This window comes from Plutella xylostella, chromosome 26, assembly GCF_932276165.1.
Source record: "Plutella xylostella chromosome 26, ilPluXylo3.1, whole genome shotgun sequence".
NCBI lineage: Eukaryota > Metazoa > Arthropoda > Insecta > Lepidoptera > Plutellidae > Plutella > Plutella xylostella.
In genome coordinates this window covers 2,624,924-2,650,051 of record NC_064006.1, presented here as the reverse complement: position 1 = coordinate 2,650,051, position 25,128 = coordinate 2,624,924, and the positions used below count along the sequence as shown (strand labels likewise).

The following is a 25,128-nucleotide window of genomic DNA, read 5'->3' as shown; positions in this document are numbered from 1 at the left end:
TTTACGTACCCCTAGATTTTAATAAGTGTAATAAATGTATGTGAACAAAATAATTACTTTGTCTTATTTATAGTGAACCTACCTATCTGCTATATGATAGCTTGAAATTCAATAAAACCAATAGATAAATCTTAAACTTTATTTAACATTAGGTACTTATAATTAAAATATTTCCAGTGAACTGAATACAAAGTACTTTGGGTTCCTTAATAAGCAAAATAACTGTAAGGGTCAATTCAGATGAAGCTGATTTTTTTCACAGAATTTACAGTTACTTAGTGTGAAATTGTATGAATATCTAGTGACATTGTATAGATTTCCTGTATGCTCACAAAACAACTCATTAAAATTATACTTTCTGCTCTGTCTGAAGTGACCATAAGGGTGTCTTTCCACCTGAGTTGTTTTTTGGTGTCAATTCCATAGCTATCTAACATATCACATATCTGGTGGAAAAGCACCCAAATAGCAGCAACCTTCACACTGGTACACTGCTGTAAAATTCCTCACCCATATTCACTATTCATGAAATGCCTGCAAGTTAATCCGGTTTCATAACAGTCAAAAAGTAATACAGTCCACATTTATCAACAACTCTATCCATACATGGCAATCATCACAGAGGGTGTCCTAAGAGCTTGATCTCACCCTTGATTTCGTCATATAAATCTTTGTATTCCTCATGTTCTTTCACCAGAACCATGATACACCCTCGCATGGTGCCCATCGCTGAACCAATGTCTTTTCTACTAGGAGTGTAGCAGTAAGGAATGTCTTTCTCTTCACATACAGCTGGCAGGTGGCACATGATCTCGATTGGAGAAATATCACCAGCGAACACAACGATTCTGTAATTAAAATGATAAAATTAGTGGTGTATAAGACCGCAACCACAACAAAAAACATAACCTCAAAACAAAACAAAAGTTACCCTTTCTCGCCCAATCGAAGCTGTTTCTGCACAATTTTCAAGCCATTCCTGATGTAGTTTTTGTGGCTGGTGGATTTCTTGATAAGTTTGTAGATTTTCTTGGTGAGTTTCTTGGATGCCATGGGTTTTGCGATGACACTGCAGTGGTCCACTTTTTCTTCGTGACTTTGAGGTTCTGTTTTCAGAGAAACGTCTCCATCGGTTTGTTCAACAGGTTCCAGTTTCACTTTTCCCATTTTTGAGCTTTTAGACTTATTTAAACAAAGTTTAGAAATAAAAACACGTGCGTCGAATGCGTCGGCAAGCGTGTGGTCAAAGCAAAGTGTCAAAACTGTCAGTGAATGAGGTTAACTGTCATTTGTCAATGTCAAATTATGACAAAATAATATGGTAATGGTATTCACAGAATAAATGCTACAGTGATGAATACTTATTCTGAGGTGTATTTTTGAGGTTTCCAAAAACTACAAAAGGAGCCGGCGGCGGCGATAGAATCGCGACTATATAGTTGACGTTTTACGTGTGGAGACAACTTCTATGAGCATCTATGCTCAATACTCATAGAAGTTGTTTCTATAGAAATGCGTGACACGACGATATCGTCGTGATTTCCTCGCTTGCGGAGACGGCAATCAATGACTTTAATATTAGCATAGTTGGCATGTGGCATTCGTTTGTTGGATATGGAAAAATCAACCGAAACCGCAAGACTGTTATTATTCTGAGAGGCTCCCAGCCCTGTTGCATAGGATTAGGGTTACGATCTGTGACTTGACTTCATAACATTATTCTGTGTACTTGACATTGACATTCAATCCGTTCCGTTGCTATGGTAACGCTTCCCGTAAACACAAACGTTTTTAATTTAATTAAAATAAAACTAATAAAACTATTTAAAAACGAATATAAGAATACCGTATTGATCTAACTGTAATGTGGTTGCTTTTGTGAAGGACTCAATAAGATAGCAAACGAGTTAAAATGGTAACTCTTTACTTACAAAACTAAACATCATTTTTTGAGCATTACAATATTCCTTAATTGGATTTTTCATCTTTTTATTTTTCCCAAGGGTCTTCTTAGCCTTTTGAAGAAGTTGAGGTCTAACCCTGACAAGGAGTTGCGACTTTTACTACTCGGTTTGGACAATGCTGGTAAAACGACTCTGCTGAAGCAACTAGCTTCAGAAGACGTTACTCAGGTCACCCCCACGGCTGGATTCAACATAAAGTCAGTGCTTTCCAATGGTTTCAAGCTAAACGTATGGGATATTGGAGGCCAGAGGAAGATTAGGCCATATTGGAGAAATTATTTCGAGAATACTGATATTTTGGTAAGTTTTTTATATCTCTGATATTGTATTTAACTCTGATATTGTTTTCCCTGGGACACCTGGGATAAGGGTGCAAAGCCAACTACTTACCTTATTTCACTCCTGGAAAATCAGGCGGTTTTCAATCTGCCTAAAAAAATTATTACCACTTTACAGTAGGTATAGAATCAGTAGTTACTATGTGTGTGAATTTTTATAGGCAGATTTAAAATAGTCTGGTTACTAACTCAGTGCCTAATTCTATGTTGGTAATAAATAGGCTCCATAACTATTGGACTAGGTAATAAAAAAATATATTTACCATTATAAATAAAGTCACATCATTCCTCAGTGCTATTGGCACATTTCTAAGGTAGCACAGTAAACCTATAACCTTGTTAACCTACAGATCTATGTGGTGGACTGTTCAGACACGGTGCGTCTGCAGGAGACGAGCGCGGAGCTGATGGAGTTACTTCAGGATGAGAAACTAAAGGCTGTGCCACTGCTCGTGTACGCTAACAAACAGGACTTGGCTACCGGTACTTATCTACTCTACTATGCTGGTTTTGATAAAAAATGTGCTGATGATGCTTGATTTATCATCATGAGCTGGTAATAGGCCTTTCTCTAGGAGCGGCAGAACAGGCTGTTCTTTGCATTAGTCATGCAGCCCTTGGCTACCAGTCTAAAGTCCAGAGGTCTGGATGGAAACCGATGCTGCATAAACATACTAGCCCGATTAATTTAAAGGGGTATATTAAGTATAACACCATGTAATTCCGACATGATGCCATTTCACTAATTTAGAATATGTACATTAATCATGCCAAACTTTTGAGTATTCTACACACTAAAAGTCTCCCCAAAATCATTGATGAAATTTAAACATGTTAATCTTGTTCCAGCGTTGCCGGCGAGCGAGGTGGCGATGCAGATGGGGCTGCACGTGATCCGCGACCGCACCTGGCAGATCCAGGCGTGCGTCGCCACCGACGGCACCGGACTCAAGGTACATTAACCTAGCCAACGTTGAGAACCCCCGAAATCAAACACCAAGCCCCAGTTTCACCATACTTTGTTACCTATATAACAAAGGATTAGTTAATGACTTTTGACACATTTAGTAAAGAATTTAATATGAACACGTATAATTGATGGCATTACAATCTTATAGGGGTGATCTAAAGACTATCTAGGCATAAAAGTAGCATAACTTTTGAATGGATGAACCGATTTTGATAAATAATGGCTAAGAAAACTAGGAGTAACATTACATAGGTATATCACCCTTAGATAACAAAATAAAAATCGGTTCAGCCGTTTGGGAGCTACGCTACCATAGACAGATATGTATGCCACCCCAGCGCTAACAGTTTCATCCTAAGACTCATGGGTGGCAGATAGATGCATGATGATGATTATGATGATTGGTAGCATTGTGCCTATGAGAGAGTTCAGGTTTCTTTGCCCCAACATGCATGGCATCGTTACCGACGTAGATAACCGTAGCTATATCGCAATTTGCATTAAATACAGCGATATAATTAGTGCGACTTGATTCAAAGAGTTTATCGGCGTCGCTAACGAAGCCGTGCCGAAAGGACAGTTTACGAAAAAAATAGGCTAACATTGCATTTTTTGAAATGTAGAGAATAAAATAACAATATGAAAATGGCGGCGTTTTAATTACATGCTTTCTTAATTTTTCAGGAAGGCATGGAGTGGGTGTGCAAGAATATTCCCGCTAAGAAATAGTTTATAAACTAAAAAGAGATAGAGTTGTGACTAGAGCTGTGAAGGGATACATAAAATGGAAGATTATGAACGTTTGTAGGTAGGAAGTTTATGATTTTATTAATAGTGTCTGATTATTTTACGTAAAAATGTCTTTCCCGCCCTTTGGTTGATAAAACAAGGTATTCTACATCGCTGCATTCGTAACTACTGCATCCATAACTTTGAAACCAAATAATGCTATCCCAATTTCTGTTATAAGGTTTGAATTTAAAAAATATACAGTAAGTACGAAATCTAGTCAAATTAATTAGTTTTAGGTAACTTATAATATAACCCTTCCTTCATTGGAAGGAGACCCGTGCCCCAGCAGTGGGGACTTGGTGGGTCGTGATGAGGTAACTTATACCTAGGTAGCATAATTATATGTGAAATCCGTCCGAAACTTGTGTATTGGTACCCTTTGGGGCTTGCATAACTTTATATGTAGATAATACCTTATTATTAGAAATTTAGTCACTATTCTAGTAATGTTCTAGTCCACCAAGATAAATATTATGACTGTATCTAGATTATTAACTGTTCCTATTCAAAGGTAGACAAAGAAAAACAGATTTTATTTAAATGATTTATGTTATTATAAAATATATTACTTAAATTCGATAGTAAATTACCACATTCAATGAAATATTTCGTCGATATTTACATTAAGTCACGAATACCTAACATAAGAATTGCATTTCTGTGCAATTATAAGAATTTTAGCACCAAATTCCAGCATAATAATGATACATTCTTAATAATAAATTATAAGACCACTTTAAGTACAATCAAACACAAAATTAAAGAAAATTTGTTAAAATTTGAAATGAAATTATTATTAGAGAAGCTCAAAAAGAAACTAAAAGTGAAGAAATCATATCAATTTTGTGTTAAGACTGTATAAGAGCTAACTAAGATCTATGTATTACTAAAACTATAGTCAATAAAATATACTATAAAAATCACGTCTTTTAAATGCTAGCATGTACCTAGTATTATTATGAAGCATAAGTACCTACTTAAAAGTAGATCGTATTACATTTGCATTATGTCAGTCATCTGATATGATGCCAAAATACCTTAATATTTTTTAAATCAAAACATCAACAATACTTGCATAGGCTGCTTTAAAAAAAAATATGATTTAACTTTATTTGAGAAAGCATAAAAAATAGAGTTTGGTTCTAACGATCTATCTGTCTTATAAAGGATGTCAACCTTCTAAGTAGTCCAGTCAAGGAATGAGGTGTAGAGTGCGTGAGCAGGTAACTAAGCGATTCCTTCAGAAACTTGTTCAGGGGGCTTAGGTTGTTAACATACCAAAAGTCCTGACTCCTAGATGTTGAGCGGGGGGGAGGAGAGGGGGGTAAAGGTACAAATTTTTGGTTTTTCGCTTATATCTCGAAAAAGGTGCAACGCAGAGAAATATTTTCAAAGCATAAAATGGAGTTCTTTAAATTATCTAAATCTTTTATATCATATGTATTTTTCTAATTCCTAACCGTTTTCGAGTTATTTCCCTCGGAAAAAGTTAAAATTTACAAGAAAAATCTATTCAAGTCAAAACATTCATAAACATTGCATCATATTTTCTAAACCGATTCATAAATGAAAAAAATGAATAGAAAAGAAGTTGTAGATTTTTAAATTTCCTTTTAGAATATATATAGATATGCTGGTTAATGTCCAACCCGCCTAAAGTTACAGCTATTTTAAACTTGCATTTTGCTAAAGTTACTGACATAACTCACCGAGTTAGTGAGCTTAAGTGTAAGTAAAATAGCTGTAACTTTAGACGGGTTGGACATTAACTAGCATATCTATATATGTATATTCTAAAAGGGAATTTGAAAATCTACAACTTCTTTCCTATTCATTTTTTTCGTTTATGAATCGGTTTAGAAAATATGATGCAATGTTTATGAATGTTTTGACTTGAATAGATTTTTCTTGTAAATTTTAACTTTTTCCGAGGGTAATAACTCGAGAACGGTTAGGAATTAGAAAAATACATATGGTATAAAAGTTTTAGGTAATTTAACGAACTCCATTTTATGCCTTGAAAATATTTCTCTGCGATGCACCATTTTCGAGATATAAGCGAAAAACCAAAAATTCGTACCTTTACCCCCCTCTCCTCCCCCCCGCTCATCACCTAGGAGTCAGGACTTTTGGTATGTTAACAAACTAAACCCCCTGAACAATTTCCTGAAGGAATCGCTTAGTTACCTGCTCACGCACTCTACACCTCATTTTTCGTCATTTATTGACTGGACTAAAGGGCACTGTTTCATAATGTCTGGCTAATGGCTACCTATGGGATTAAAATACCTGTCCCTGTCTAAAACGTGTAGATTACACGTGTAAATTACATGTCTTTTATCCCATAGGTACCCATTATCCAGACATTGTGAAACAATCCCTAAGGATCCCAAATGCATTTCATTGACGCATCGTCAGTGTCGACCTTTACATTTTTATCTATAATTTTATTTGAAGAGATTATGTTATAGTTTTAAATCAAGAGATTATGTGTCTACAGCTCACTGTGGTATACTTCGGTGGTGACCTTTAGCTCGTGTTCGTGGAAGGCTGCACAGTCGGCCGGGTATTTCGCCTGAAAACAGAACGGATATAGATATTTCAGGGGTTAGGAATTCTGCAATAGGTAGTACCTACCCAAAGTAAATGGACAGTCCTCGGCACATACCTATTAGGAGCGTAACCATGGGCTTTTCAGCTAATACAAAATGTCAATCTTATTTTTCAAGCTCTAATTTTTTGTTTGTTGGCACATCTATAGATGGCGCTGTAATGAGAATTATAATAATGATAATTGAGTTCAAATAATATCTGGCAACATTATTTTACTATTATTTATTTTTAATACTGGTAATTATTAAAACTCCGGCAATGGTACGTTTCTTTACAGTCAAAATATTACGTCAAATTCAACTGCAATAATAGTTATTAAATATTTTAGTATCTAGTCATTCACGAAAATTTAATAAAATAAAACATTACATATATATTTATATTACTAATACTGACATCAATATGTTTAAAAAATATAGAATTTGCATACTACAAAATATTTCAGTGTGTATATGTCATTCACGCTATGTGTGCATAATACGGAACGTTATTTGTTATTACGGCCGCCATAATACAAATAACTTTTTCGGATTTTTGTGATTTTATCGACAACTCTAGCTTTTTCGTGGACTCTGATTTGCCTCCTCACCTTCTGACCTTTGCGAGTACTATAATTGACCTTGATTTGCCTTTTGATTTGGATTTTGTACAATGGCGTCGAAACATAAGTGTTTTATTCGTTGTGACCAGAATGAAAAACGTAAGTACCTATATTCACTAATTAATGTTCCGACTTTGGACGAGTGTTGTGTCTACCGTCGTAAAATTAAGTTTGATGTAATCTAGCTGAAGGATTGGTGCTTAGTGGCGGCTTATCAAGCTATGTACAACTCGGTTGCCAAAAGAATGGACCTGATACCGTATTAAATAAATAAATAAATAAATAGTCATTTATTTCGGGTGTATAAAGCCCATATCAGAACATTACATCAATAATAAAATTATAAAATTAAAGTTTCATAGCAACTCGGCGATACCGTAATGGATCGCGTTCGTAGTTCATCGACGCTCAAGCGAAACCAAGAGTAGAAACCAGTATCCCGCGCGGCATTAAACTATGAACTCCATATCATTGGTACAGGCCAGGATTTGAACCCACAGCCTCTCGATTGAGAGGACGAGGCCGTATCCATTACGCCACCACGGCTCTCCGTCATGCTGGTTAAATATAAATGTTTTTATTGCAGGTGAAACCACCAGTACCTTACATAGGTTCCCCAATCCTGATAAGGATGCTGGAAGATTCAGAAAATGGACCAATGCTATTGGTGGAATGTTATGTGTGGAGAATAATAAAAAAAGAAATAAATGTCGAAAACCTTATCCTGATGTATTAATTTATCCCCGTTATTTTATTCACGTAGGTATTTAATAAATACAAATAGCTAGAAATAAATCAAAATACCTATGTATTACCATTAGTGCTATATATACATATATGAAATTTAGTTCCTGGGCACATCTACAGCTGGCGCTGATATCATCGTGTGACTGATAGCTCTATTCTCAGAATAATTAATGTACTCTGTGAGCGTAACTTACGAAAGAACTGCCTCCCCGAGTGACGTATCAACACCACTGTGATGTCGTTCACATTTTTTTTGGTAACCTCACCACCGTAATGTTGTTCTAAATACAAATCTCAAATTGACACATATTGAATTGTTTTTTTCATATAAGTAACACATTGCATCTCTGGAGCTCAATTCCGGAGGTTCAGGGATAAATGTCAGAACCGAGATATATCTCAGTTTGAAATCTACCCTAACATGTCAGCTTCAAATCTCGGAACTAGGCTCAAACCGTATTCTCGCGGTACAAGGAGATACATTCACGACCTAGATAGAACTTCATACCCGAAAAGACGTTCGGTTTCCATCGATTCAATTTTATATAATCGATAAATATATTATTTATTCTTTTCGTTAAAATAACGGCAGTTTTCAATAAAAAAATATCCAAAACCAATAACGCTAATGAAAAGCAGTCAAAACAAACAAGGATTTTAATGTAATCGATAGTTTTATGCTTTTATAATTTACATTTACATCATGATAGTTTAGAAAAAAGAAACGCAATTGACACGACTTACTTAGTATTTTTTACTCTGTGGTCAAGACTGGTAGAGAGTATAGTATTCTGTGAACAAGTCTGTCAAAGCAAATAAACGTTGAAAGTTGAATTTCGTTTTCGTTTCGGTTCGGGAAATTTTATTCATTTCATCATTTTCATCCGAATAATTTAACTTATTCCTATAGCGCGTAGTTACGTAGTTGAAAGTAGTCAAATTAGTAAGTACTTATGTACATACCTTAGTTTTGATGTCGATGGAATGTGTGGCTACAAGCGGATCCAAAGCGTTTATGAGGTCAGTCGCTAATGCCTTCGAAAGTCGATATGACTTTTTAAGAGGAGAGTATAGCACTTGCTCGTCCGTACAAAAAGAGAAAACGTTTTACTACCTCTAAATATTATCCAATTTCCATGATTTTTTAGTATGTAATTAACACAAGAAATAACTAGGTTTATAGCTTTTTCTTTTTTCGATTTTTTTTATAGGATCAAAGTTATAGGCACCTCAAATAAGGTAATTTTAGTGTGCCAAGCCGTTGGTTGAACAATAAAAATGAATTTTTTAAAAAAAAGCGAAACCTATAAACCTAGAATATATTATGCTGAAGCGATTGACACCAAAATCTAAAAGATTGGTTGATATTTAGTTAGTGTAAAACGTTTTCTCCCGAAACTAGAATTTCATTATGAAAAGTACCTATTGTCAGTCGCGTGCTGCAGTGCATCTCTATCGCACCCGTTCCCGGGGCATGAGAGCGCAAGTGATAACAAATCTTTTCCTAAATACCTATTTCGCTAGAATCGCGAAGGTATACTCTCCTCTTAAAGTCCGCATCTCCCACGTCCATAGGATCTACTCGCCATGCAGCTCGCCGGCGAGGGGCCGCCACAGCAGCTTCAGCTGCCTCGACAAGCTCCGGGATAAAATTCGCCAAGAATTCATCCATCGTGTGAGAAATATCGAGTCCGTAGTCCGTTTATGCCAAAGATCGTCACAGTTGGAATCAAATCTTAAGTCCGTTATACGTAGCCAAGTCAAATTATTCAATAAAATCATAAAATATCACTGCAGACACCCCAAACAATTACAACAAAACAACCGCAAAGTGACGTAAAAAACATCAATAGGTTGTCAATTTGTCAGTCTCACAAGGGAGAATGACATCTCGGCTGCTCATGACCACCTGAGACATTTGTGGAAATTTCGGTGCTTTTGCGGGTGAGATTTTGATGTTTCGAGATCACTAGAATAGCATTTTTCAATAATCTCGGAACCTCCGGAATTGAGCTCCAGGAGCTCAATTCCGGAGGTTCCGAGATTCATCTCGGATGCCTAGATGACGTTTATCTCGGTAGAAAATTGAAAAATGCTATTCTAGTGATCTCGAAACATCAAAATCTCACCCGCAAAAGCACCGAAATTTCCACAAATGTCTCAGGTGGTCATGAGCAGCCGAGATGTCATTCTCCCTTGTGAGACTGACAAATTGACAACCTATTGATGTTTTTTACGTCACTTTGCGGTTGTTTTGTTGTAATTGTTTGGGGTGTCTGCAGTGATATTTTATGATTTTATTGAATAATTTGACTTGGCTACGTATAACGGACTTAAGATTTGATTCCAACTGTGACGATCTTTGGCATAAACGGACTACGGACTCGATATTTCTCACACGATGGATGAATTCTTGGCGAATTTTATCCCGGAGCTTGTCGAGGCAGCTGAAGCTGCTGTGGCGGCCCCTCGCCGGCGAGCTGCATGGCGAGTAGATCCTATGGACGTGGGAGATGCGGACTTTAAGAGGAGAGTATACCTTCGCGATTCTAGCGAAATAGGTATTTAGGAAAAGATTTGTTATCACTTGCGCTCTCATGCCCCGGGAACGGGTGCGATAGAGATGCACTGCAGCACGCGACTGACAATAGGTACTTTTCATAATGAAATTCTAGTTTCGGGAGAAAACGTTTTACACTAACTAAATATCAACCAATCTTTTAGATTTTGGTGTCAATCGCTTCAGCATAATATATTCTAGGTTTATAGGTTTCGCTTTTTTTTAAAAAATTCATTTTTATTGTTCAACCAACGGCTTGGCACACTAAAATTACCTTATTTGAGGTGCCTATAACTTTGATCCTATAAAAAAAATCGAAAAAAGAAAAAGCTATAAACCTAGTTATTTCTTGTGTTAATTACATACTAAAAAATCATGGAAATTGGATAATATTTAGAGGTAGTAAAACGTTTTCTCTTTTTGTACGGACGAGCAAGTGCTATACTCTCCTCTTAAAAAGTCATATCGACTTTCGAAGGCATTAGCGACTGACCTCATAAACGCTTTGGATCCGCTTGTAGCCACACATTCCATCGACATCAAAACTAAGGTATGTACATAAGTACTTACTAATTTGACTACTTTCAACTACGTAACTACGCGCTATAGGAATAAGTTAAATTATTCGGATGAAAATGATGAAATGAATAAAATTTCCCGAACCGAAACGAAAACGAAATTCAACTTTCAACGTTTATTTGCTTTGACAGACTTGTTCACAGAATACTATACTCTCTACCAGTCTTGACCACAGAGTAAAAAATACTAAGTAAGTCGTGTCAATTGCGTTTCTTTTTTCTAAACTATCATGATGTAAATGTAAATTATAAAAGCATAAAACTATCGATTACATTAAAATCCTTGTTTGTTTTGACTGCTTTTCATTAGCGTTATTGGTTTTGGATATTTTTTTATTGAAAACTGCCGTTATTTTAACGAAAAGAATAAATAATATATTTATCGATTATATAAAATTGAATCGATGGAAACCGAACGTCTTTTCGGGTATGAAGTTCTATCTAGGTCGTGAATGTATCTCCTTGTACCGCGAGAATACGGTTTGAGCCTAGTTCCGAGATTTGAAGCTGACATGTTAGGGTAGATTTCAAACTGAGATATATCTCGGTTCTGACATTTATCCCTGAACCTCCGGAATTGAGCTCCTGGTCGGTAGCAGTGTGGTTACATAAAAAAATGTGAAAGACTAAATAAGTTAGTAATATTATTAGTTCAATGACGACACCACAGTGGTGTGGTTTAGTAGTGTCGTTTACAATTACAATACATGCTATCAACAGTTCTTTGTTATAATTATGTAGGTATGTATACGTCCAGTGTACCCTGGAAACTCAGCAAATGCTCCTAATCTGACCAGCTAACCATTTCACCGACACTATAAGAAGAAGCATGCTAATCAGTAGAAGCTGTATTTCACTTGTGGACTAAGCCTAAACCCTTACTTCATTGGAAGTAGGAGACCCGTGCCCCAGCAGTGGGAACGTGATGGATCATGATGTGTGATGTATTTCACTTATTTTAGTTTTTTTAAATGAAATATGTCATATATCTTCTATTCTTACCTCACAGTTGACATCATTCTGAATGGCATTGTAGAGGTCCCAGAAACCTCCTCCATTTTGGAAGCTCAAAGCGGCTGACGCCACGATACTGCTCAGCTTGGTGAGACCAGCCTTAAAGCCGGGCATGCCTGCAGAGGAAATGACGTCATTGAGGATAGTGCCTTGAGTTTCGTTACAAGAACATAGATTTATTTGTCGTTAGGAGTTGTAAAAACAGTACACTGTACCACTTTTGTATCTCTAGTCCATCCATCCAAATGTTTTCTGAAGAGATCGCTATAAGCGATAAGACCGCCTTTTATACCCTAGTTAATCGTGTCTATGTAAAATTGATAATTATTTCTTGGTGTACAAATAAAGAGTACTCTATCTATCTAAAAAAGGTCTTTTTTACCCCGGTGATATTTTCATCGTAATGTTGTAGGTCCACAACACAATTTAAATTTAATTACAATTCCTTCTCTTCATCCAGTCAGTCAGGCTAGTACCTATCTACCAAAAGTAGTCATGTTCATGATATTATATCTGTGGCTCTAACTACCTAAAAGTACCTATTACCAAGTCACGTAAGTATGAAATTTTCGTACCTAAATTATAATTCTTGTGCATACGACAAGACCATAATAATGAGTTAACACCCACCGTTCCCGAGGATAGAGCTGGTTAGTTGCCATCCAGTAACCGCCTACATACCACCTACACAGGCTTACAAAGCACTGGAGGGTTACTCTATACTGAGGAAATTAGAACGAAATTAGAGAGAGCTGTTGTGTCGGCTCTTTTAAAACAACCAGACAGAGTCGTGGCCCGCGCAGCAACGCTCCCAAACTTACCCCTAAATTCATAGAGCTTTTTGACAGTTCACAATAGGTTTCAAATTGACGTTGTGATAAACGAATTTCAACTTTTAAATTGACGTAAAGAGTCGAAACTCCTGTGTTTCAAAGTCAATTTTAACCATATTGTAAATTTACAATACTGTCTATGAATTTGTGGGTAAGTTTTTCGTCATATAGAGTGACCCCCCTGTAGGTGGCTAATTAGTTCAGAACATCACAATTTTCTCCACTCCTATAATTAATTTCTTAGAATCTTAATGGACATAAAAATTGAGACAACGACAAGCTGTAAACATTAACAACAGCCATTACTAGGATTCCCGTTATATCTTTGTTTATTATTTATGTTCGTAGATACAACGGCGGATATTTCAAATTGTTCCATTAAACAAAGTCCAGAAGAATGAATGCCCACGCCTCGGGTTGAGGGGGCTACTCCGAATTAACTACCCGTACCTTAGTTATCCATAACGTATTAGGTACCTTCCGGTCCAGCGGTTCTTTAGGTACCTTTAATATACTAACTGACTTGTCCCTCAATCTTAAAAAGGTTTCCCGTGACAAAGTAGTCCACTTAGAATCTTTCAAGTTTATTATATGTAGGTATTAAAAAGTAGGATTGATAGGTACGCAGAATGCCTCGGGTTTGATTCCCGACTGAGTCAGGCAATTACACACAGGTGTCTGCTCTAAGTACTAGAGTGTAGCCTAAAGATTATAATAGGATAGTTTACGCCTACTTGAATTACATTGGGACCGGTTACGTTACGGGAACGCACCTATCGAAAACCCGTAGTAGGCCCAACCCCTAGCTACAATAACATTTATATTTTCACAAAGTATTTGTATTGTCAAGGAAATTGTTAGAAAACTTTATAGTTCTCGCCCCGGGCAGGTGTGGTTAATGTCTTGTTTAAAGTAATATCTAGTTACGACTTTATAATAAGTTCTGTAATAATATACGGGCCATAAAGTTCAAGATGATCTCCTTTAACAAAGGCTGATAATAAAATAAGATTGGCTAATCCTTTCGCCTTGGTGAGAAACGGTAGCTCGGCTATAGTATTTGCATGGAAGTAATAGGTAAGTGCTTACGTTGTTCGTATTACGTTGTGAGTATTTGTCACGAATACGGTAAGGAAAAGCTGGAGTCTTTTAATTTGATGAGGATTCTGTGATTTTCTCAGCTTTTTTTTGGTTAACAGCCCACCTGTATCCAAACCCAGAGACTCACGCTGTTCTCGCTGTCAGGATGCTAGTTCATGCAAGGACTTTGTTCATGACATACATGAGATGACAGCGTGGTGAACACTTTATCCATATTCTTTCAATTTGATTAGGATTATTTCATTCTATCACCTTTTTATCACCCAAAAGGAAGACGGTAAACTCACTCTGCTTCTCGCTGTCAGGATGTTGATTCACCAGGCACATCAGATGCTCCCTGCACTGAGGCGCTTCTACCGCGTGGCGATACGCGCGGTGCACGCGCAGCACGGGTTCAATGACCTCCAGGTTGAGGGTGTCTGTGAGACGGTCGGCTAGGGCGTTGTAGTCGCCGCGGCTGCTGATGGACTGGGTCACGGATTGCGCCATTTTGAGGATTTGCTGTAAGGGGGTTTGGAGGGTTATTTAATTATTGTTTGACGGGAAATCGGTAGTTATTGAAATTGTATTGTTTTTGAGGGTAATTAGCGCCTAGGCAGCTAACAGGCCGAAAAGTCTGTGTATTTAAACAGCTAATGCGTTCACAACGTATTAAAGTACGCCTCTCGGGTCGGGGATGACCTTGGAAAGGTAGCTAGTAGTAAGTGAGGTGATGAGGGTAAACTAATGAGTGAAATGACGCTCCTTAGGAAAAGTCTGTTTCCACCGGGGGATGACTGTTTCCTAATGATAAAGTGGTAAGTTACTGACCACATACTGCGCAATCATGGTAGTTCAGCCAATAAATTAGTATTGTTCAGGAACTTCATCGAATTAAATTAGGTAATATTGACGTGACATAAAAATTGCGTGCATCTTAAACTGAAAAGTACCGACAATCGGTTCATACACCTAATATGACGAGCCAGCTTTTCAAAAATAGATCGGCCAGGTGCATTATTAGCGTTTTTCGAGGTTTAGACTTACCTTCAAATAAGCCATAGCAGACGAGACATATCCCGACACATCGGTGTCCATATCCAGGTATTGCTTGAGGGTGTGGTTCAGCAGCACTGTGATAGACTTCTCTGGTCTCTTCACGTTGAAGTGTGTACTCTTAGGCAACCCCTGGGAGTCCAGGAAACCGTTGATCAGGTATTCTGCTGATGTTATATATCTGGAATGAAAATATTGGATCATTAAGTAAAGTATATGACTGAATGCCTGGTAAGCTACATATTTGTTGTATTTCGTTTTACATAACATTAGCCTGGTAAGCTATTTGATTGGATATCGTTTTACGTTTTACCATGGAAGTAATACTGTACTTGTAGTACTTACGTACTTCCATGCGTTTTACAAGTTATAGTTAAGGAATTATAAGCGGCTGAATAACCATAAAATTAGCAGAATTTACGACTGGAAAATTAATTGCTTCCATCAGCCTTCAATCAAGTGACCCGGATAAGAGAATACACACATACGAGTACTACATAAAATAAATACGGAATAAATTGCGATTTAATAATATAATGCGACACAAAGCTAATAAAAAAATTGCTGGTCAGCGTTTTTAAACTAACCTTTGATAAACCTCTGGCTTGGCAATATGCACTACCGTATCTGTCAGATACTTGGCTGCAGCCTTGATCCAGTGTCGTCTGAACGAGTGGTTCTCAAAGTTCTTCATCATCAGCTCAAAACTCAATTTCCCATCCGGCCCAGTAAACGCCTTCAACGCCTTTTGCAGTCCAGACTTCTGCCAGACTGTCTTCCCGAGTTCAGAGTTAATAAACAGGTCCCAATACAGGTGGATCTTTTCTAGGAACGGAGGAAGGAAAGTCGCGTGATCAGCGTGGTCATGGGCGCGCTTCTTCGCTTCAGGAGCTGAGAATGAGCTGATAGTATTCATAATCAGAGGCAGCATGTCTGCAGAGTTCTTGTTGCCCAAAAAGCTGGATGCAAGACCGAGAATTCCATCAAGGTTCATATCTGGGGTTTGTTGCTCTCTCTTCTGTCTCGCCGGTTTCTGTTCCTCGTTGTTTGTCATTTGTTGCGCGAACATTGAGATCATGGAGCCCACTAATGAGGGGTCGAGCTGGCCGTTCTGGCTACCGAGCAGACTGCCAATGCCTGGAAGGTGTAATTGTAGGTTCAGTTGCGGTGGAACGCTAATTAGAAATGGTTGGTAAGTAGGTGGCTGGGTGGGTAATTAAAACGTATGTGTCTTGGAGTCTCGGTTGTTTTGGGTTGCATTTATTTGTGTATGAATGAATTATGTCGTACGTAGAAACGTAATGCGCATGTGCATAATAAACAGATGGATCTGGATAAGATTATAGTTTATTTATAAATAAGATGAAAAAACAAACAGTTATCTCCAAATGAAGAAAGTAAGAACTTTCGTTTAGTTAAACTATGTACTTACCTGCTTATTTCTTGTAAACTGAAACTCTTGTAAATTGATACTAAAATCAATATATCCAAAATATCCAAAAATCTTTATAGATAATATATGTAAGTAACCCTGACTCACCAGAAAGCAAATCCGCTCCATTACCAGCATTGCCCGTCTGCCCCAGCAACGCGCCTAAGTTCTTGGCCCCATCGCCCTGCATGAGAGTCCCGACGATGTCCCCTATCGCCCCTAGCCCATTACTATTCCCTCCATCTCCCATGTTCTGTAGAAACGAAGACGCGAGGTCCAGAAGAGGGCTGACGTCATCACTTCTGCTGCCCAGGATAGGTAGGGAGAGCAGTTGGCAGACTGCTACTAGGATGAGACTGAGCTTCGCCATTTTGGGTCAGTCTGGAATAGATGGGAAGAGTTTTTGTCAGTGGTTTTGTTTATTATTTTAGATTTAACGGAGTGGGCCTGCGTGATGGACTAAGACCTAAAACTGCTACATTGGAGACCTGTGCCCCAGCAATGGGGATATTTACCGGACAAAATTAAGAAAAAACATTGTATTTTTCGGAATGAAAACAATCTTCAAGCACATTTATTTATTCAGTAACAAGACCCGATGAATAATAACTATATTTCTTGACACAAATACTATCTACGCCCAAAAAATATGTTAGTTACCTACATTTTAAAATAAAAGTACACAACTATTCCACACATCGTACTTTACAAACTACAGGTAATTTCGCGCCAAGTGGAATTCACAAAACAGTTTAAATCGGAAAAGTTAGATGGAAATTCAGACTGATTTACCAATATCGGTCTTTGGGGATACAGATCGTCGTGGAACCTCGCAGACCAATTTAAACTTTATGCGCTTTGGATATGCTGTAAAATACTCTGGCAAATAATGCATTTTTACGACGTGACTGAAACTAAAGTGGAAATTTGATGTGATGTTGTTTTTAAGTGTTTGTCGACACAGCGAGATTAAATTCAAGATATTAGGTGTGTAACTAGGTGTATACTGACCTACCTATGTTATTTTGGTGCAGTGGCTAGACAAGAAGTATACCTAGTAATACCTACCGTACTTCAAATGATAAATAATAAATATTTTTAATTAATTAGATAACCTTTATGTCATTTTTGAAGCGTCCGTAGTTGAGCTGGCTTCAGTGATCGTAACTGATCACTGAGGTTAAGCAACAACTGGCACGGTCAGCCATTGGATGGGTGCCGATTTCAAGTGGTTCTTTTCAGGACGCTTCGGATGGCACGTTAAGCCGTGGGTCCCGGTTGCTGCTTCGGCACCAGTCATTAAGCCTAGTAAGAGGCCTTCGGGCGGGCGGCTTGAAAACTGATTTCATTTTCCATAGAAACTTAATTAGTCACGTGACTTTTTACTATGGAGAGTGAATATTTTTTATCGCGAATTTTAAAATTCTGATTTCAGTTTCGGGCTTAGATATAACATGCTGCATATGCTGGTTTCGGATTAGTATACCCTTTTTGCAACATCCTGTATGTGAAGTTGTCTGCGAAGTTTGGTTTTAAAAAGGTACAAAAGTGTCCATGCGGTTCTAACTATTTATTTTCAATGTTAAACTGAACATGTTCACTTCATGGTTTACTTGTGATTTACACCTAACGGAACCAAACTCTGTGATAATTTGTGTTTTTCTGCAGTTCATTTACCTTTGAGTTAGCATATACGTACTTACATTCACAAGTTATTTACTTCTTATACATTATGTATTTGCTTTTGTTCACCCTTTTCAACAATATTAATATTTATATAAAAGCTTTTAAATGAGTCACTCATGCAAGGAACTTTCTTAAGTGGTAAATTATAATTTTTAATTTCAAATAAGTTCACCATCCCTACCAAGTAGTTAAATAACTGACAATGATAAAAAGTCTTAGCAAAATCGCACTCTTTAGGGCTGATTTTTCAATAGTCAGATAAACGTTGTCTGAGGAATAATTCTGATGCTATCACAACAGAGACAGCAACAATTTTATTCCTTAGATAACGTTTATCCAACCATTGAAAAATCAGTCCTTAATGTCAGGTCTTTATAGTTCGACTGTACATAATTATAATTATGCTATATTCGTTTTGCGATTTACGTAAATTATAGTTATGTTGGATAAATACATTCTATTAATATCTATTATCGCTTCACGATATCTGATATACTTAGTTCAGTTAACAAAAACGCGTAGCAAGAGACGTCTAGTTAAAAGTAAATATATGAATAAAGATGTCGTCCCACGCTCCACCGGTCCCGCTCGGAGGTTTCACTGATCAATATTAAAAGCGAAATCGCTCATTTCACAAATAACACGATGACATTTTTTCTAGGAATCGAAGCCCACTGGGGAATGTTGGGAAAAAAGATGATCAGAGATTCGAAATAGGTAAATAATCATGCGTTGGTGTGCTCGAAATAAGCCTCGAGTGCCGTATCACCTGTATCTTATACAGGGTGTTCACTACATGAACCGACTAAAAATGTTCGGTGATAGGGGATTATGGGAAGTATTTTCTGCTTTGGGACCTATGTCTAATACCCAAAACTCCTCTATCGCCGAAGAAATATTGTACTAAGCTATTGTATTCCAGCCTGGGGCGGTGCTGCAAAAACTCATTTGATAACATTAGAGAGAGCCCAAAGATGTATACTGAAGGTTATGTTTTTTAAGCCCATTAGATTTTCTACTTTTGAACTGCACACGTCTCTTGATATCCTAACAACCCGACAGACGTATATATTAAGAGCTTTGCTGAAAAAACACTCTACTTTACTATTTAACCCCAGTCATATGCTAAAACGAAGGAACGACATTGTTTGCCAAGTAGCTAAATGTAATACCGAATTCGCAAAAAAACAATTTCCTACATTATCATCTTTCCTTTATAATAAGGTTAACCGAATAAGCCCGATTTATCCTTTAACTATGCCTGAGGTTAAGCGTAAACTTACATGAATCCTCTTAAAGATGAATTATGATGATACTGAGTCTATACTTGTCAATTAAATACTTTAGTAAATGATTACTGCTTACATCTAATTTCTTTATTAAGTAACTTACACACACACACCACACACACACACACACACACACACACACACACACAAACACACACACGAATTCACATTCTACATTTAAACTTTTGTAATGTTTAAATTAATTACCTATTTATAATAAAATAAAATACATGTTAACTCTATTTTAAAAATATAGTTGTGACCCTACTAATTTTCTAACTTACTTATTAAGAACATAATAATACCTACCTGTAAATGTGTCATTATTTGCTTGCAGCCTTTGTTTGTTTAAGTATACCTACTAACTTTGTAATACTGTACTGTACTTTACACCATTTAATTAGAAATAAGTACCTATGTAAAAATGTTCAATTATAAAATGGTTGTCATGTAGGGATGGGCGGGGTACCCAGTAACACAGGTTTGTCACCTAGTACAGGGGCCCTTGCAACTTGTACGATTGATATAATTGAACAATAAACGATTTTGAATTTTGATTTTGAATTTGAATATACCTAGTAATTTTCTCATTTTACTTGTCTGTAGGTAACAGTATCTTTGATCATAATTACTTGTGTGTCACAAGTCACAATCAAAAATCTCATCCCATCATTAATCATAGATTAAACCTCAATCACGATCTCAGAAACATCCTGCAACCTGTTTTTTTTTCTAATAACCCCGGCCGGGCCGGCTGTCAAGTGCCGGTAAAATACGTCAGTGGTCGCGTGACGTCATAGCAAACCTGTACCTGCGGGTCACTCTACATATACTACACAAACGAACGAGAGCTGGGCCTCGATCACGAGTGCTATCAACTGAAATCGCTAGCGTAATTCGATAGCACTGTTATTTTTCCATAATGTTTGTGTAGTATCTTACAAGCGTATTGCCACGTTAGCCCGTGATAGACATACTATCGTGAAATTATTACGTGCAATACAATCACGAGCAATGAAAAAGTTCCAGTGAAAATAGCACCATAAGTATTCCTTTTAAACGGAAAAGACTAGCTTAATGACATCGCCTCCAATAATGAAGTACATTTAACAGCGCATCAGAACAGAATATTACCCACTATTAGCGTAAATATAAAAAAAAAGATTCATTTGGTGTCGACCTTTTGTGAGTGGAACTTTTTCATTACCCGTGAGTGTACAACGAGATAGAGTACTGGCTCTCGCAGCAGCGCTTCGAATCATCGTTTGATAGAGTGACCCCCTGGTACATTGACCCCGCGCACAGCTCAAGCCTTTGAGCACAACAAACTCACTGCAACTTTATGTAGATGAGGTAATTATGTTGCTGCTACTTAGCTTTAGTCTGCATAACAGGTGTAGCCTTTTGTTCAAGACGTGATTTTAATTGGAGGTAGTCAAATAAAGGATATTGGAACTCTGAGAGTAAAGTGTACTAATAAAGTGGATTTTTAAATTACCTACCTTTATTTAGGAGTCAGTTAGTATAGTGAGGCAGCTAAATTTAGAGCAAAGTTGAAAGATTTTTAAATCATAATTATTATCTTACTGTAGTAGCTGTATACCGATACCAAATATAAGATGAATCCCTAATGGTTCGAACTGTGCGATCAAAAGTCTAAAGCAGGCAGTTTTAGTGCCAATTTCTCCATAGTCGGTTATCTAACCAACAGGGATTGATTTATAAATTACTAGCTGTTCCCGCGAGCTTCGCTTCGCCTTAAAAAGTTTTCCCGTGGGAATTCCGGGATAAAAAGTAGCCTATGTTCTTTCTCAGGGTCTAGACCATATGTATACCAAATTTCATTCAAATCCGTTCAGTAGTTTTGGCGTGAAAGAGTAACAGACAGACAGACAGACACAGTTACTTTTGCATTTATAATATTAGTTAGGATACGTCATCTCCATATAAAATTCATGACAGATTCTGATGTGTCAAAAGTTAACCACTATTTCCTGGTTATGCTCTAACCGACTATGGTGAAATTGGCATTTAGCATAGTTCTAAGCGCAAATTTGTTATGGCAAATGAGATATGTCACCTAGCGGCACGTACGCTACTGCTGCAAGGCACCATCATAAATTTGAGTTTTATTTTTATTACTCGGATTGTAAAACAACCTTCCTATATGCATAGAATAACGATTGCTACTGTACTTGTTATACTATGCTATAGGCCTTCTGTTTAGTAGGTAAACTTGTATGTAGATACACGGAATTTGAACGAAAACAAAAAAAAAGAAAACATAAAATGCCAACCTTATTGCTGATAGAAATCTCTTTCAGAAAAAAACACAGTTTTTTCATGGAAAACAATAAAGAAATACAATCGGATATCTTCTTGTTTACGTAGTAACACAATTTACACTATTATAGTTATTTAAATGTTTACACTCGCTTACCTATCAAAATATATTTTTTTATTACACTGTATTAAAACTATAATTGGAAGAATAAAACTATTTCATCAAAAATCCTAAAGGACAATAATGACATTACGACTACACCCAATGCCCCAACAGAAGAAGCGCCATACAAAAGAGATCAACGCGTTGCATCGGTTTGTAAGTTCCAGCATAGAATAACAAGTACAAGTACTCGTTATTCTATGGTTCCAGTACAGAAGATGGGAAATATTCGGATTAGTGCGACCAAAAGCGATACCTACAGTTTACGCTCTGTTGCTTTGCTCAGTAAATTTTATTTATTTGGTTTATAAAAAAACGAGATTGTGTGTGACCCTAATCGCAAAATGATAAAGCGATATACCTATATCATTAGGTATCATAATATAGATCGATAGAATAGATAGAGTACGTACTCTTAATTTTACAGCATTAAAATAAACAAAAAACGCATGATCTTGCATAGGTTGCGCCGATTTAAATGGAACATAGCTAAAAGAAACCTTCGGTCAAATCACGGTAAAATATTAAACTCAGTCCATCCGTTCTGAAGTTACAGACAGATATAACACCTAAGTTTTTGGATGTAGACTAAAGATAAAAAGTGATTAGTAGATAATTATCATTCAGATAACGCTGAGACAGCTAAAAGGAATTCTAACAGTAAAGCAAAATATATCGCTTATGACTCAACTTCTTGTCATAGGAATTTGGGTCAAATTATTTACTGAATTGCTAGTTTTTAAGATTATTATTGTGTGCTGTGATTTTAAATATGGTTAATAGTTGATCTAATTATTAACTTTATTTAGTTACTTAATTGTTACTACTGCGATGTAAAAACGTCAAGAATTATGTCCAAAATTTAACATGATCGTTCATTTATTATTAATAATAATACCGCTTTGCATCGAAATATCCTTCCACCCAAAGGTTGCCTGAAAGAAATCCCTTTAAACTATAAGGCCGCCATTTTACATATGGGTAAGATTAAGTTTTTTGTAATTTTGACCATGTTTTTGTGTAAAAATAAAGAATATCTATTCTATAATATGTTTAAATTACGCTTTCATACACATTAGACTTAAGAGGTAAGATATGCCCTTTCTATAATAAGTTACTATAGTTTAGTCTACTTTGGACCATCCTTAAAACCACTTACAACTTTAAATATAGGTTTTGTATTATTATAATAAAAACGGTGAATACAATATACCTACATACAATTTAAATTAATAAAAAAACCTACCTGCCTTGAGAAATAGTTATAATAAAATAATAATTTTATAAGATCGGTGAAACTTTAATATTTCATAATGTTAGCAATAAAAATATTGTAAAACTCACCTGTATAGCAAAGTAGGTATTAACCACTCCTTTGGAACTAATTCAATATTCGTAACACCCACAGTCTTTGTTTTTAAATAAAACCTAGGTATTAGAGTCAGCTCATTTCTTCACTTCAACAATAACTGCCCGCAAAAACGTCCAATGACTCAATTCGAATACCGGTATAATATAACCACGTAGCTAAATAACTGTTCTGACAACCATCACAAACACCAGTAAAAAAAAACTTAAGTGTTACCACAGATCAAAAAAACTTCACCCAATTTCGCTGCTGGCCGAATGTAAACTCATAAATCGGCAAACTTTTTGAATTTTAAATTTCGAATTGAGCGCAACGTCAGCTCTCTCCAATCACACTTTTCGTCTAAAACAAAACCGCAGATTCTGTTCTGCCTCTTTCTTTTCTATACAGCCGTCTTCCTCGGCTATGGAAATCCAGGTGCATTCGGCCTTGACTGTGAACTCAAGAAGAAAATCAAGAAGTACCGTTCACTGTTGCTATCTCTCTTTATTCTTAGAACGTTTGGGGTGAACGTACGCGATAGAATGGGACGGATAGATGTGTCGTGTTGGGCGTGATTCGACAGTCAATGACCGCAAGGCTCGCAGGACCAAAATAAAAGAAAATTATATTGTGTAGTTACCGTTACTTAACTTTGTACCGTTAGATAACTCCAGGGCCTGTGGTTCCTATTGGCATTTTTAGATCAGACTTTGAATGTTCTCACCGTGCTTGTATTTCTATTTGGTATGTATAAAATACTCAATTTTAATACATGTTGTAAGTATTCATAATTAGGTATAAGTACCTGCCTAAATATTTATGTATACTTACTTAGGTATGTATTCAAACGTGATGTATATTTGTGGATAGAATGAGTTCGCTGATGAATGTATGTAAGGGAATGTTAGAGAGAAGTATGAAAGTGAGTGCTATATGTGAAATTAATATTGTAACGATTTGGGTTTTGTGTTCCTGTTATGTGTGTGTGTAAATAAATAAATAAACCTGGCTGAAGTGATTGGAAATACTCATATTATGATTATAATTTGTAAAATATATCAAAGCGTATGACGTTTAATAACCAGATACTTTTTTTTTTTTCCTTAACCTCTAGTGTCCCACTGCTGGGCAAAGGTCTCTCCCTGAACATACCACTTATCCCTTTCTTGGGCCTGCTCACACCATTCCGTGTTAAAATTGTCCAAGTCGTCCCGCCATCTCTCTCTCTATAAACAGATCCTTATGCATGCTAATTAAAGTTGGTTTTCTCTTTAAAATGAACAATGTAAGCATAGATCAATGCGGACTCAGGGTAAATTGAAAAAATAAACTGTTTGGATTTGGCAGTTTTAATGGGGCTCATGATAAATATTTTACAAAGTACAGTCAGCTGCATAAGTAGCTGTACACTTTTGTACCTTGTCAAACTCACAAAAGTCACAAAATGCCTATTAAAACATTAACAGTTTGTTATGTAACTAGTTTGACAAGAAACAAAAGCTACTTATGCAGCTAACCGTACCTATAAGTAGTGAACTTATACTATGTGGACCGATGAATATGTGTGGTGGATATATCAAACGTTTATGGCTGCGTAACGTAGTATATCACATCTCTAGTGGAAAAGAACCCTTACGCTTTTTCACATTCAAAAATAATATTAAGGCAACCGTAGGTAAATTCAAATGAATCTCTCATCTTTTGCAAAGATGTTGTCGGACATATTTTATTTATATTACATATTTTATATAGTTATAGTGGTATTGTTTCATAATCAG

The 25,128-nt window shown here is 36.6% G+C and overlaps 3 protein-coding genes across 3 annotated transcripts; 1 reads left to right on the top strand and 2 right to left on the bottom strand.

Moving 5' to 3' along the window:
* Positions 1–125: 125 nt before the first annotated feature.
* On the bottom strand, positions 126–1,267 carry LOC105392840 (H/ACA ribonucleoprotein complex subunit 2-like protein). The gene is made up of 2 exons (XM_011564523.3): positions 932–1,267; positions 126–848 (listed from the first exon to the last, which is right to left on the bottom strand). The coding sequence occupies exons 1-2, from the start codon at positions 1,165–1,167 to the stop codon at positions 617–619; spliced, it is 468 nt and encodes a 155-aa protein (XP_011562825.1). The 5' UTR covers positions 1,168–1,267; the 3' UTR covers positions 126–616.
* A 493-nt stretch (positions 1,268–1,760) lies between these two features.
* On the top strand, positions 1,761–4,046 carry LOC105390187 (ADP-ribosylation factor-like protein 3). The gene is made up of 5 exons (XM_038111651.2): positions 1,761–1,915; positions 2,004–2,264; positions 2,653–2,785; positions 3,152–3,255; positions 3,957–4,046. The coding sequence occupies exons 1-5, from the start codon at positions 1,913–1,915 to the stop codon at positions 3,999–4,001; spliced, it is 546 nt and encodes a 181-aa protein (XP_037967579.1). The 5' UTR covers positions 1,761–1,912; the 3' UTR covers positions 4,002–4,046.
* A 2,404-nt stretch (positions 4,047–6,450) lies between these two features.
* On the bottom strand, positions 6,451–23,708 carry LOC105390186. The gene is made up of 7 exons (XM_038111652.2): positions 23,344–23,708; positions 16,687–16,959; positions 15,734–16,283; positions 15,138–15,327; positions 14,399–14,612; positions 12,166–12,293; positions 6,451–6,639 (listed from the first exon to the last, which is right to left on the bottom strand). Exons 2-7 carry the CDS (start codon positions 16,946–16,948, stop codon positions 6,559–6,561), a joined length of 1,425 nt encoding a protein of 474 aa, XP_037967580.2. The 5' UTR covers positions 16,949–16,959; positions 23,344–23,708; the 3' UTR covers positions 6,451–6,558.
* Between the last annotated feature and the right edge of the window lie 1,420 nt (positions 23,709–25,128).